This window comes from Eptatretus burgeri, chromosome 15 (assembly GCF_056783735.1).
Source record: "Eptatretus burgeri isolate ZD-2024b chromosome 15, Ebu_testis_v1, whole genome shotgun sequence".
Lineage (NCBI taxonomy): Eukaryota > Metazoa > Chordata > Myxini > Myxiniformes > Myxinidae > Eptatretus > Eptatretus burgeri.
Genome location: NC_140975.1, coordinates 31743422 through 31758655, shown reverse-complemented (window position 1 = coordinate 31758655; position 15234 = coordinate 31743422). Strand labels below are relative to the sequence as shown.

Genomic DNA, 15234 nt, shown 5'->3' with positions numbered 1-15234 from the left:
TTTTACCATCCAAAACCACAATCTTTTCTATCCCCGCTAATCCACCCCAAACGGTTTTGAAGATCCGGATCCCAGAATTTTTCAAGTGATTCTTCACCGTTGAGAGATGGGGCGAAAAACGATATTCAAAGTTGTGGACAAGCTATGACAAAACTTGATGGATGAATTGAGTAAGTGACAAGAACAGAGCCGATTCGATTCTGGTACAGGTCCTGATCCAGATCCGGCCTATGAGTGGGATACAAAACATAAACTGTTCTGTCTGGCAGAGGTACGCGCTCTACCAAGTGCCATTCCAGTTGGAGCATGTATTCCTGAATCTGTAGTTTCATTGAGTTTTGATTGGGCAAGATGTCTTCAACCTGTACAAGGAATTGAATAGTGTCATCGTCGTTTTTACTGAAAGTTTTCTGGAATTCTACATCTTAAAGAGTTGGACATTGCTTGAGCTTTGCTTGAACAGAAAACGGGAAAGGAAGCACAATATATTTCGCTTCAAATTCACGCAAAAAAAAAAAAAAATGCACAAATTACCCTAAAACAAGCTTTTTAAACCAAACAAAAGCAATGTCTGACTCAACTTTCTGTTCTGCATCACCATTCTGAAGCGAAAACGTGTGATTTCATTGAAATAGTGAGTATTTTAGCTTCAAATTCGCGCAAAAAAATGCTCAAATTACCCTAAAACAAGCTTTTTAAACCAAACAAAAGCAATATATAAGTAAAATTTTTCGATTTCATAATTACACTTCCACAATGAAGTAGGCTCGGTTAATTGTGTGTTTAAATTGTGTGATTGTCTCTTTGTGCACCAACTGCTCAAAATATTAATTTTGTTTGGTTCTTCTGCACAAAAAGGTTGCTGACCTCTGCACTAGGCCATCCTGCCATCCATCTTCATCAGCCAACTTTGCTGCTTCTATATGGCGTTAGAAAAAAAACCAAAAAACTCTTGCTTCATTACAAAGCTCAGTGTTGTTTGCTTCAATCCTCGCCTGAAAATGAGTGAAATCAAACATTTTGAAAATTTCTAATTATTCTTACCAAGATCTAAACATCACCATAAACAATGTAATTTCCTTGTAATGCATATTGATAAGTTGTTTAAACTTTATTTGTTTTTCATGATTCACATTGGATTAGTTACATTACTTACCTGCATATGTGGTGTGTCAAGATCTGAGGGTCTTGAGTTCAAGCCCCTGTCAGGCCATTGAATTAACACCTGGTAGAGTTGACTCAGCCTGTCATCCTTCCAAGGTCGGCAAAATGAGCACCAACTTACTGGGGTAATAAATAACCATTCGGGGTAACCTGCGTCGGAGTGGCGACCCATCCAGGACTGTACTCCTTGCCAATGAGACTGGCTCGGCAGCCCTGTGCCGAAAGGAATGATATAATTTGCTGTGTTACATATCCACCTCCAAGCATCGAAGTGGGTGCACTAGTTACCCAGAGGATGCCAGGGCACAAAACAAATAAAGACACCATTGTGCCCTTTGTGGTGTTTTTCGGGTGAAACCAACATACGACAAGAAACAGAAGGATAATTTTATAAGTAATATTTATTAATCTATTAATCTATCTTGTCTATCTTAAAAAACAATAATAATGATTAAAAGCCACCCTTGATGACTTTCCTAAGAATGCCCAAATTAATAAGGTGCAAACGTCACAGATATCATTGCAGCTATGAGTTAACTCACGACTCTCAAGGTGGCAACAAGTTTGTAAAATAAACCAGCAGATTATAAATGAGTGAAGGATTGGCAGTGAAGCCATTCAAAAGAATCTCGTTCAGAGGGTGCACACAGAATCAATCTGACAGGCTAGTAGCATCGTGAAAGTCCTTCGAGGGTGAAAGCCTTGTAACGCTGGAGCATGGAGAAGAACCTGAGTCCACAGGCCAAATTGTCTCAGAGAGGGGTTGAATTCAGCACTCCAAACTGTGAAGGACAATGCGTGACTGGAAAGGTGAGGAGTGAGTGTAGGAACAGGCAGGTTTCCTTTTCGATAATACTTGCTTTGAAGTCATTGCTGAGACAGCAACAGGGTAGTAGATTTGATGAGTAGACAAAGTAGTAGGTTAGAGTGATCAACGGATAGCGGGGTAAAGTTGGGTATGTGTGGTCAGGGAATGTTGTTGTCGAAGCATCCCAGGCTCAGCATATAGTAGGCTCCCGATTCTTCCTTTACTGTTTTGAGTTGGTTTTAAAATTAATTTCCCCACATGAAATTCAGCACAGTTCAGAAGACTGTGCCTTTTCTCCTTTGTCTCCTCCATTCCTTCCCTTTATACATTTTCCCTCTTTCCTGCTTTACGCAAACTGCCGGTGTGTTAAATATCTTTCATCAACTGCGAATGTCTCTTTCATTCTCATTTTCTTATCATTGGTAAGGCCATAGCAGCATTGTTGGTTGTCATTGCTGTGGCCAATTCAACCTTGGCTCGAGTCATTGTGACATTCAATAACCCAAACATGACATTCAACAGCCAAAACATTGATTTTACCCAGTACAATTAAATTTCACCCACAGCACAATTGAATGTTACACTGGTCCATAATCCTCTGGTGAAGTAACACAATTAATATGTCCTTAACAGCTGTTTAAATTAATAACATCATCTCTATTGAGTGCAACCTATGGCTGCTGATTGCATCATTGGTTGGGACGTGGCTATGCCGCTGATGCAATGTCCCCCTTACCAGTGCACTGCTACTCATTTTGCCGACCTTGGAAGGATGACAGGCTGAGTCAACCTCCTGGTGTATTAATTCAGCGGCCCAACAGGGCTTGAACTCAGGACCCTAGGATCCCAAGCTGCCACACTAACCACTAAGCCAACACCAGGCTACAATAACATCATTATAGACGTATATTCGACCTTTGTAGTGCTATTGAAATTTATATAAGTAATATCAGATTCATCAACCATCCTTGCTGCTTATATCTGTATATGACACAAGCAAAAATCACTTCTGCTTCGCTGTGAAGGTCAGTGTTGGATTCTTTGGTTTGAACCTCTGCTTAAAATGAGTGAAATTCAACATTTTGAAAATTTCGAATCATTCTCACCCAAATTTCAACATCACCATAATGTAAATATATTGTTAAGTTGTTTAAACTTCCTTTATATAAGATGAGGATTTGTAATACCGGGTAACGCTATACGACACACATTTACGAGATGGAATTGGGGTCTTCCCCCCACCTTGAACCCCTTCCTTCAGATATGCTACCGAGACAGAAACCATACTTGCTTCTAAGATAGAAGATATGCTACTAAGCCAAAAACCTACCTGAGGCAACATGCAAAATTTGGTTCAGTAGTTATTTTATTTTTGAAGCATATATAAACAAATAAACAAACAAGTACAGGTACATTCAAAGTACACCGTCTTCATGCCAAATAAATAAATAAATAACAAATCCTGCAGTGCGTGACATTGCCAGGGCACCTTCGGCACCCGGCGATGCCACCATGCAGCACATGGAGACAAAATTTGGAGGGAGCGCTTTACAATAATTAATTGCATAATTAAAATAAATAGATGATAATCGTAAAATAATTAATTTCTTAATCAATTGGCTAATAGCATACCAAAACCACCACCGTTTCATCCAAATCTGTAAATTTTTTAAAATCAAGTCATGCATCGCAAAATGAATAATTAATCGATCAATTGATTTATCAATAAATCAAAAATACCCTTTGTAGCCTTGTATCACTTATCACTAAAAATATCACTTGTACACTGTCGTGTCCAAATATCAGCTTCCTCGCTCAAAAGGTGCCTGAGATATTGCCCAGATAAACAAAATAACTTAGTAATTAATAAATCGATAATAATTAAGCAATTAATCAATTGATTGATTAATCAAAAAATAAAAATTACTGTTATTGCGAAAGCACATCTTTACTATTTACCCCAAATTTCAGAATCCTCGCTCAAAGAATGGCTGAGATATTGCCCGGACAAACAAGAAAACAAACAAACAAACGGAGTAAAAACTGAGTACTGTACTCCCTTCCTTCAGTGCCTAGCGGTGACGTCATGCATCACCTGGATATGAAATTGGGAAGGAGCGGTGTGCAATAAACAAGCAAATATACAGTACATACAAATTCACTTTTATAGTACAGATGCAAATTAAATTGACACGTGGGAAGAAAAGTGAAGAGAGCAATAATTTTTTTTTATTAAAGTACAAACTTTGAAGACAATAAACACTCCAAATATACTTTGAGTGAGAAAAATAAAACAACAATTTAAATAAATAGTATAAAAATACATGCTGTTGTAAGCACTGTAATAAGGATCATGTAAAGGGAAGAAAAATCCGAATTAAAAAAAAAAAAACCCTCTGCCCTGGTTTTTATTTGGGTGGGGGTGTTACTATTAAATGATCAAGAAGTCAGAAATAAACATACAAGTTTATTCAAATCACATGATGATTGAACATGTGGGTCTAATATGCAACTTTCAAAATGACATATTTTTTCCCCAGAATGCTCAGCGAACATGCGCGGGAACCCCAGGAAATGTTGGCATTCAGGGAATCATTAAGTATATTGTGTGTCAGAGATGGTAATTGTTACTTAAAATGGCTCACAAAGCTTCTGAAATCAGCTAAAAAAAACACTTGGAAAAATACCTGAAAGAAAGAGCTGTGCCTCTGCACAATGAAAGACTTGGAGAACTTTCTCAGCTCACTGAATGGGCAGCTGCTCGTGCTGCAAACTCCCGACCATGTGGGTCAGTGCAAGGCCCGAGTGAAGGGGCATGTGCTACACAAACCCCGGACACATTGCTATCAGTGAACAGACCGTTTCTAGATTAGGAGCTTCCGAACACCAATGGGAAGGACATATCTGGGCCTCTTAAATGTACAGGGTAAGTTTTAAATTATGATACATATTTATGATTAATTATGGTGGGAGGGAGGAGGGGGGAGAAACGGGAGCTACATTTGCTGTGAGGACTGTTATATATATATATATATATATACATACATATATATATATATATATATATATATATATATATATATATATACATATACATATATATATATATACATATACATACATATATATATATATATATATATATACATATATATATATATATACATATATATACATATACATACATATATATATATATACATATATATATATATATACATATATATATATACATATATATATATATATACATATATATATATATATACATATATATATATACAGTCAAAGCTCGTTACTATGCCACTTCGCTTCTATGCCACTCTCGCTATTATACCACTTTTGCTCGGTCCCGACAAAATTCAATACAAAATAAATTTACTATGCCACCCCCTACTCTCGCTACCATGCCACTACTGTGTGACTGTTAAAAGGCACGAGTCGTGAAAAAGTCTGTATTGCGCAGTGCTCGATATCACACTCACGTCCAAAGGCGAAGCGACGAACTACAGTCCAGCTGCGCACAACATAACTCAATACGTACGCGCATAGTCAGACTGTGTCAAAACACGCGATTCTTCTCCCCGATGCCAGCCACAACAAGCCAATCACAACACGCACAACGAGACACAAAAAAGCGCGAGCACACACACAGACACGCAGGCACACGTACAACAGTGACATCATTTTTTTTCAAATTCAGCCCATAATGTCAGCTCAGAAACGCAAGCAAACCGACTTTACGCTGAAGGAGAAGAAGGAGATCATCGATGCCGCGAAGAAGGAGCCGAATCAGTCCAAGTTGGCCAGGGAGATTAGCAAGAAATCGGGCGTCGAAGTGAAGAGAACCACCGTGAAGGGCATTCTCAGCAAGAAGGATGCAATCGAGGCTGCAATCAAAGCTGGATTTCCATCGAAGCGCATGAAGTTGACGCAGGCTCACGACCCGAAGCTTGATGAGGGAGTGCTCATGTGGCTGAAGCAATCAAGAGGACAGAATGTGCCTGTCAGCGGCGATCTGATCAAGGAGAAGGCGATGAAACTGGCCGAGCTGATGCACATCCCAGACTTCATGGCGAGCGACGGTTGATTGGGCAATTTCAAGAAGCGCCACGGCATCACGTTCAAGACAGTGCAGAGCGAAGCTGGAGTGGTGGGATTCACAATCCCTTCTTGAGTGGCAACAACAGGTTCTCCTCCGGACGTTACTCGGGCAGTTCTCCGCAGACGACGTCTTCAACCTGGACGAGACTGGACTCTTCTGGCAGCTGCTTCCGAACAAGACCATGGCTTTCAGGGGAGAGCGGTGTACTGGAGGAAAGAAAAGCAAGCAAAGGATCACTCTTCTGGTTGGGGCAAACATGAGCGGCAGCGAGAAGTTCCTCTTCTGGTGATTGGCAATTCCAAGAAACCCCATGCCTTCAAGAACAAAGAGATCCCGGTCAATTACAAGGCGAACTCGAAGGCGTGGATGACGGCGGAGCTTTTCGAGGAGATGTTGCATGCGTGGGACGGACGACTCGGCCAGCAGGGACGTAGAGTGCTGGTCTGTCTCGATAACTTCTCTGGCCACCCTCCCGAGCTCGAGCTGAACAACATCCAACTGGTCTTCTTCCCACCCAACACGACAGCCAATTCGCAACCAATGGATCAGGGAATCATAGAGAACCTCAAGCGCCACAACAAGAAGCTCCTGCTATGCCGCCGGCTTGAGGCCATAGACGAGGGAAAGGAGTTCAAGTTCACGTTGCTCGACGCTCACACGTCGCCCGGCGTGTTGGGAGCAGGTCGGCAAGTCGACGATCAGGAACTGTTTCGCAAAGGCCAAGTTCATCGAAGAGGAGATCCAAACTGAGCCACAGGATGCGGAGCTGCCCGACATCTGGGAAGCTCTGCCTGCCGAGGAAAAGATGCACGAGAACGAGGAGATCGAGCTGTCTGACTTTCTCGAAGCCGACGAGCGCCTCGCGACTGGCGGGTATTTCACGCTGGAGGAGATTGCGGAGGAGATTCTGTGCAGTGAGGAGCCGGTGGAAAGCGAAGATGACGAGGTAACTGTCGAGGAAGAAATCGTTCCGTTCGAGGAAGCCCAGCGCACTTGTAGCACCGTCCGGAAGTTCATGCAGCAGAGAAGCGGGAAGCCCGGTGTGATGCAAGCGTGCGATCGGCTAGACAACGAGATGCACGAGATCCGCCGAAAGAAGATGCGCCAGCCGACGATTCTTGAAAGCTTTGTGTGTCGTGAATTTCTCGCCATGCCATATGTTAGTGTGTGAACTCTGTTAGTGTGTGTATGTTCTCCGTTCTCTTAGCTTATACAACAGTCGTGCCTTTTACTTGCTGGAATAAATTTTGTCGAAAGATTAACTACAGATGGGTAACTTGAGAAAATAAGGCCGTTTTTACAAAATCTCGTTACTATGCCACTCTCGCTACTATGCCACTTTTGCTCGGTCCCGACGGGTGGCATAGTAAGGAGCTTTGACTGTATATATATATACACATTAAAGGTTGTATTATCTGGCATCTTCCAGACTGAGGGGGTGTCGGATCGTCAAATTTTCTGGTTACTAAAACGTCACATTAAAAGAATAGACCACAGTTGGTGTCAAAGCCACCCAATGCTCGCCTGTTTATACATTTATCGTTTTTAAAAGACTCGTCTAATAATTAATATTTTTATAAAGCATTGCAGTGAAGTCTGATCAAAATAATTTTAAAGCAATATATGTATTTGTTTATTGTAATCAGTAACAAGAGCGCAAGTGAGCACAATATATGCCCGAACAAGAAGGTATATGCAGAATTGTGCTACTACGTGGAAAACAGCAGCCTGGTTGCCATGGAAACCACTTTAGATGACTAATGTATGTCGCGACATACCATCTCCAGAGTCTGTACCTATATACCAGATATGAAACGTGAAAGTTGAAAACTTTGGGAGTTAGAGTGCGGACAGAAACGGATGGAAAACAGCATCCTGGTTGCCATGGCAACCACTTTAGATGACGAACGTATGTCACGACACACCGTCTCTCCAGTCTGTACCTATGTACCCAATATGAAACGTGAAAGTTAAAAACTTTGGGAGTTCGAGTGCGGACAGAAACGGATGGAAAACAGCATCCTGGTTGCCATGGCAACCACTTTAGATGACGAACGTATGTCGTGACACACCGTCTCCACAGTTTGTACCCATGTACCAAATATGAAACGTGAAAGTTGAAAACTTTGGGAGTTAGAGTGCAGACAGGAACGGATGGAAAACAGCATCCTGGTTGCCATGGCCACCACTTTAGATGACGAATGTATGTCGTGACACACCGTCTCCACAGTTTGTACCCATGTACCAAATATGAAACGTGAAAGTTGAAAACTTTGGGAGTTAGAGTGCGGACAGGAACGGATGGAAAACAGCATCCTGGTTGCCATGGCAACCACTTTAGATGACGAATGTATATCACGACACACTGTCTCCACAGTCTGTATCTATGTAGCAAATATGAAACATGAAAGTTTAAAACTTTGGGAGTTAGAGTGCGGACAGGAACGGACTGAAGGATGGACGGACAGACAGACAGACAGAGACAGACAGAGACGGACGACACATAATACGTCCCGATATATATATACATACACATACACATATATATATATATATATATATATATATATATATATATATATTTATATATATATATATATATATATATATATATATATATATATATTTATACAAATATATATATACATACACATATATATATATATATATATATAAATATATATATATATATATATATACATACACATACACATACATATACATACACACATATATATATATAGATATATATATATATATATATATATATATATATATATATATATATATACATACACACACACATATATATATATATATATATATATATATATATATATGTATATATATATATATATTTATGCGCGTGCGCGTATGTATATATATATATATATATATATATATTTATATATATATATATATATATATACATATATATATATACATATATATATATATATATATATACATATATATATATATCGGGCGCATAAAAAATAGTGTGGTAGATAAAAACATTACAAAGGAAAAAATAACTTGCACCAAAAGTTTTAACATTTTCACGCTCACGCTGACGCAGGGGGTATCGCTATAGCTCTCTGTTCTTCGAACAGGCGAGCTAAAAATTACATCTCAGAATGGTATGTAAAAAAAAGAAATGGGTAAAAGAAGCAGAAATTAACATGCATAAAAAAGAGGCACAACATTAAACTAAACAGTGCACTCACCAATCAAGCATCAGCATCGCCTGCGAGATCTGGCAGTTCTAATGGTTCATCAGTTTCAGACAGGCCTGATGATGTCGATGAGGTCAGTGTGGATGCTGTGCTAGCACTGTCCAGATCTATTACCGTATTTTCACGACCAAAAGGCGCACCGTGCCAAAAGGCGCAGTCTAAGTTGTGTGTGCCGTTCCTGTATTTGACACACACATAAGGCGCTCCTCACGATAGGGCGCGGGTTTTATATGAATATCCTCTACTACGTACGTCCGCCGTACAACAACACACTCACACAAGCACACAAGTGTGCGTATTTAAAAATAGATCGGGAGCAAAATTGAGTTTGGTTGTGCTTTATTAAAGTATTAGTTACAAAAATACTAAAACAATCAAATACCGGTAATAGTCTTTAATCAAATCCATCGAAATCCTCATCCTCTGTTTCGGAATCGAACTGCGCTAAACCCAACCTAGCAGGTCCACCTTCCTCGCCGTCAGAGTCACTTTCTGCACCGTGCGGCTCCTCCGAAATGATGCCGGCTTTAGCGAAAGCTCGGACAACAGTGCCAGCAGACACGTTAGCCCAGGCATCAACAATCCAGTGGCAAACTGTGGCGTAACTCGCCCGGCACTGCCTTCCACCCTTTGTGAAGCTGTGCTCTCCTTCGGTCATCCACCGCTCCCACGCCGCTCGCAGCCTCACTTTGAACGGCCGGTTCACGCCGATGGCTCGGCTGGATCCGTTTGTCGCAGATGTGCTTGCTGCAGTAGGAGCGGAAGTTTTCCATCATTTCTTGATAATCCGCCGGACGTTGCTGCGCTATCGTAGTCCTGGTCCGGATGGAAAAATGGCACCGTTTCATGAAGCGAAAGCACCAAGACGGACCTCCGTGGAAATGTTCGATTTTCATTTCCTCCGCTATCGATACTGCCTTCAGTCGGATCGTGACCGTCGAAACGCTCCTCCCACTTGCTCTTTGCTCAACGATCCACTGCTCAAGTCTTTCCTCCAACTCTGGCCACCTCGCCTTGTTTCCACGGAAACTCAGCTGCGTCTTCTTCACCTGTCGCAGCTCGTTTTCCAGCTTCCTCCACTTTCGAACCATCGACTCGTTGATCTGGAAATTCCTCGCCGCGGCTCGATTCCCATGTTCCTCCGCATAGCTGATCGCCTTCAGTTTAAACTGAGCTTCATAAGCGTGTCTCTTTGCCATTTTCGGGGTTGTTAAAACAGCAATGTTCTGCATACCGCACATACCTGTTCTTTTATACACACAAAGGGCGCACTGCACTATAGGGCGCGTCGCACATTTTGACAAAAATCTAAGACGTTTATATGCGCCTTATAGTCGTGAAAATACGGTACAAGCTTGAGGCTTTCTTGAAGAGCTTTGTTGACTTGCTTGCATGACACTTGATTCTTCTGCAGAAAAGTTGAGTGCATGACATGGAACTGCATAACTTCTTGCACTGAATTTCAGCAAACTTCACAACTGTCTTGAAAGTTTCAGTAGTCACTTTCTCATTCTCAAGTGGTCCTTCGGTGCCTGATTTACGTTCCACACTCTAACTTTGAGGATTCACAACTCTTAATAATCTCAGCATCAATTAGCGCATGCGTCATCTCAATCTCAAGATCAATTCAAGATAGGCTGGTACAGTGTGCAGTGTCTGGCAGTGGCTTGTGCTGAAAAACACAATTTGCTTTTTGTAATTGAATTACTTAAGTCACCACCAAAAACAGAATAATTCTGCTGGGTTTGGCCTCTGTAATGGGTCATTGGAATGTTTGGAGAGGGTGAGAAGAAACCCTGCCCATGTCAGCCTCTTCTAGTATTGCCCTCCCCCCCCCCCCCCAGATGCCGAAGCACAATTATGAGTGGTGAAGCAGGAAGCAAATGCCATGCCTAGTCCTAGTCTCAGATAAAGTGGCCACCAAACGGTATTCATTCACTTTGGTGGTACTGTATACACTTGAAATATTTTACTTTTGGTGGGGAGGAAGACACTGATTTGGAAGCACAGACCCTCCTGTTGCAGCTGTTTGGTATCTGCATATATTTAATGGAGTGTCTTGTTTCTTCCTTCTCAGCAGTCACCCGTATTTTTGGTGAACGAGCTGTCTTCCACAGACCATCCATCCTGAGACTGCAAATGCTCCATCATTTTAGAACTGAAGTAATTTCCTCTGAACCTGCAAAAGAAAGAAACACAGAGAGAGAGAGAGAGAGAGAGAGAGAGAGAGAGAGAGAGAGAGAGAGAGAGAGAGAGAGAGAGAGAGAGAGAGAGAGAGAGAGAGAGAGAGAGAGAGAGAGAGAGAGAGAGAGAGAGAGAGAGAGAGAGAGAGAGAGAGAGAGAGAGAGAGAGAGAGAGAGAGAGAGAGAGAGAGAGAGAGAGAGAGAGAGAGAGAGAGAGAGAGAGAGAGAGAGAGAGAGAGAGAGAGAGAGAGAGAGAGAGAGAGAGAGAGAGAGAGAGAGAGAGAGAGAGAGAGAGAGAGAGAGAGAGAGAGAGAGAGAGAGAGAGAGAGAGAGAGAGAGAGAGAGAGAGAGAGAGAGAGAGAGAGAGAATCTGTTATCAGAACACAAACAACATCTCCAGTGCAGCAACGGCTGAAAGGTGTTTTGTAAAGAGACAAAAAACAATCGAGATGTAAAGCAGCCACGAGTAAATGTGTTTTGCTGGATTTGTAGAGTATAAATTTGCAAGGACACAAAACTACTAACAGGACGTAAAAAGACATTAATAATAATAATAATAATAATAATAATAATAATAACAACAACAAGCCGGTAGGCAGCGATGGGTCGCCGAGTATGGAAACTAAAAGATATAGAGCAAAATGGATGTCATATAGCGGATAGGGAATCACCTTAAGATTATATGCATATCAAATCTCATCCAGTTCCATCTACTAATAACTACTCAGTATCCATTTGAATGAAAAGTACCAAAAATGCGGTTTGAAATCGGAAATCCCCAAAATTCGAGGGGGTGCTGTGGGTGAACAAAGATGTAAATCGAAAATCTGGCTCGATCCTTTGTGCACAATGTATTCCAGACAATTAGTGTGAATTTTCATGACCATCCGACCATAACCCTAGGAGGAGGAGCATTTGGCGCGAAGGCACCTCCAGCTCTCGCATATTATTGATTTTTGCACTAATTGACCTTTGACCCCTGACCGAAGCGAAATCAGTCAATATGTCCTGAGGCAAAGTTGTAGTACTCATTGAGTACCATGAACCTGCAATGTTTCATTCGTATCGATGCACTCACCTGGTCGCTAGGGGGCCTTCAATTTTGGCCAATTTTCGTGCATACCCTAATTGTAGGGGGCGCTGCAGGTAAAGTATTCCATATATCACAAAAACCGGAATATATTTGATAGAGCATCACCTGTAGATCATTCGTGCCAAATTTCATAACCCTACGTGGGATAATGGCTTTCGGAATTGATTTCGCGTGAACGGTACCGATTTTGAAGGTTTTTCTGTTGTTGCTGGGGAACCAAAGCGTCCCTAGCAACCATCACAATTTCCAAAGCACTAGGTCATAAGATGTACCTACCACCCGAGTTTGGTCAAAATCCACCCACGTTTACTACCAATTATGCTGATGACAAACGAACAAACTTCCAAACAAACAGACAGAATTACTGACAATAAGGGTCACCTATTTTGACGACCCTTATTAGCGGTTGGGAGTCAAAGGTCAGGGGGGGTCACGACATTGCAAAATGTGCGGTTTTAGTCATAACACGGTCAATTCTTATCCGATTTGCATGAAACCAACACCAAAATGTTGACTGTTCTGTTCCCCACACTCCAATACCAATTACAAAATTAAGAGTACAAAGGTCAAGGTCGAGGTCATGAAAAGGTCAAAATCATCATTTTGCCATAGTGTGGTCGATTTTTATCCAATTTGCATGCAACCAATGCCAAAATGTTGTGAATTCAATGCCCAATCTTGTGATATACGATATGACACAATGACGTCATTACCTTTGTTAGCAGTTTCAGTCAAAAGTCAGGGGGGTCAACGACCTTTATTATCATACCGCGGTCAATTCTTATACAATTTGCATTAAAGTAGATTCAAAATGTTTAGAATTCAATTCCCTATCCTGTGATGTGTAATATTTGACAGTGACTTTATTGGTGAGTTTAAAGCATTTGGGGGGGGGGGGGGGTGTCACTGAACTTATTTCTTATAATGTGACCACTGACCAGTTGTCATCAGATTGACTTGACACCGACACCCAAAAAGCTCAGGGAGTTCATACAGAAATTGTACAATGTACATGAATCAGTGTCAAACAGCAGGAAATGTAATGTTTTTAAGCCATCATAACACATATGAGATGGCAGATGTGGTATGGGATTAAATACCCTCACAATCAACGGTTTCTAGGGGGGGGGCAAAATCTAGCATTGGCGAAGGTATGCGCTCTACTGAGTGCCCGTTCTAGTTTCAAATGCATGAAAGAAAATTTCCACAACATTGTAGATGCGTTCCTAGAAAGTGCAACATTAAGCAAAATGACAGAAAGCAGACAAGATAGTCCCATATACGTAACTAGAACGGGCAATCAGTGGAGCGCATACCTTCGCCAATTTTATCTAAAATCTAAATAAAATCGATTTCGAAATCTAAAGATTTCGTAAGTATATTGATGACTTCCGTCATCTGTTTGTGTGTTTGTGTTTGTTTGTGTGTGTGTTTGTGTGTTTGTTTGAAGGCACGATAACTCGAGAACAGAAGGAGCTACCAATGCCAAATTACACCACATGATTCAGGGGGGTGATGGCTAGCGCTGATTAGATTTTGGTCAAAATCGGTCAAAGGTCAAGTTCACAGTGAGGTCAAACATTCGATTTTTGATGGTTTGGTGCAGAATCATCGGAGAAACTTCTGGTTTGCGTCCCTACCTTCTCCAGAGACAGCTTTTATTAGACAAGGTCAGAGGTCAAGTTGACGATTTCGTAAGTACCAGTCTATGACTGCTTGTTTGTCTGTTTGATATTTCTGACGTTTACAACTTACAAGCTATAAATAATAGCAACATAAAGCTGAAAAGTCACATTACAATTAAAAAACATTGCCCTGTTGAGGACTGAAAAATAGCCCCCACAGGAGGAGTGAAAATGAGGGATTAAGGGGAAGGGGTCATGGCCCCCTTCCTGAAGTGGTATGGTCATGGGGAACACAACTTAAGTTAACGGCATGGTCCTTATATTTCATGAAGAGTTTGGTCTGCATCTGGCTGTCGGTTTCTGAGAAGATGTTACAATTAATTACCTGAATTTGAGTCAAAAGCCCCCATTTCAGCCTCTTATAGGGGAAAGATCAACTGTTACAACCTCCATTATGTTAATTCTCTTTTATTGCATCCCTCACGTAATGTCTTTAATCACATCTCTGAAGTTAAAAATTTGAAACTCCCAGTTTGCAATACATGATCGTGTTCCATCAATCGTCCTTTTTTTTTCAAACTTCAGTGCCAATTCACCACACCTCCTTAAATCTACCTTCTCCTTACCCATACCATCTTGCCCCTCATCCTACCTCCGCTCTTAGCGCCTCTTCACCGTCTTCTGTTTTACTATCAGCTCCTCCTCTGGTGTCCCAAACTGTGCAGTGTTCTAACATCTGTGGGCTCCATTCTAACCGAACAGATATCTCACACTCTCTCACAATCAGTACACACCTCAATATTTCAAACATGCTCTTTCTTTCCTCTCATCAAACCTCATCCTCTTCCCAACGCTTCAAAAATCTTGTGCCTCCCCCTGCCCACTCCTTTCTTCACTATACCACTACCAAGTCTCATCCTTCCCCTCCTCCCACCTCTTCCCTCGCCCTCGGCCATGCCTGCTCTCATCATCTCCCCTCCCTCTCAAAGTAACACTCACCTTCTTCTCCCTTCAAGCTTG

The 15234-nt window shown here is 41.4% G+C and overlaps 1 protein-coding gene across 6 annotated transcripts in view; it reads right to left on the bottom strand.

Annotated features, from left to right (window-relative positions):
- Positions 1-9053: 9053 nt before the first annotated feature.
- LOC147011848 (NACHT, LRR and PYD domains-containing protein 3-like) overlaps positions 9054-15234 on the bottom strand; it is a 64305-nt gene continuing 58124 nt past the window's right edge. For all 6 annotated transcript variants that reach the window (XM_085857256.1, XM_085857257.1, XM_085857253.1 and 3 more), the window contains one exon: positions 9054-11492. In XM_085857256.1, the coding sequence (XP_085713382.1) occupies positions 11387-11492 (106 nt within the window). In that variant the 3' untranslated portion in view covers positions 9054-11386. The remainder of the gene's footprint in view (positions 11493-15234) is intronic.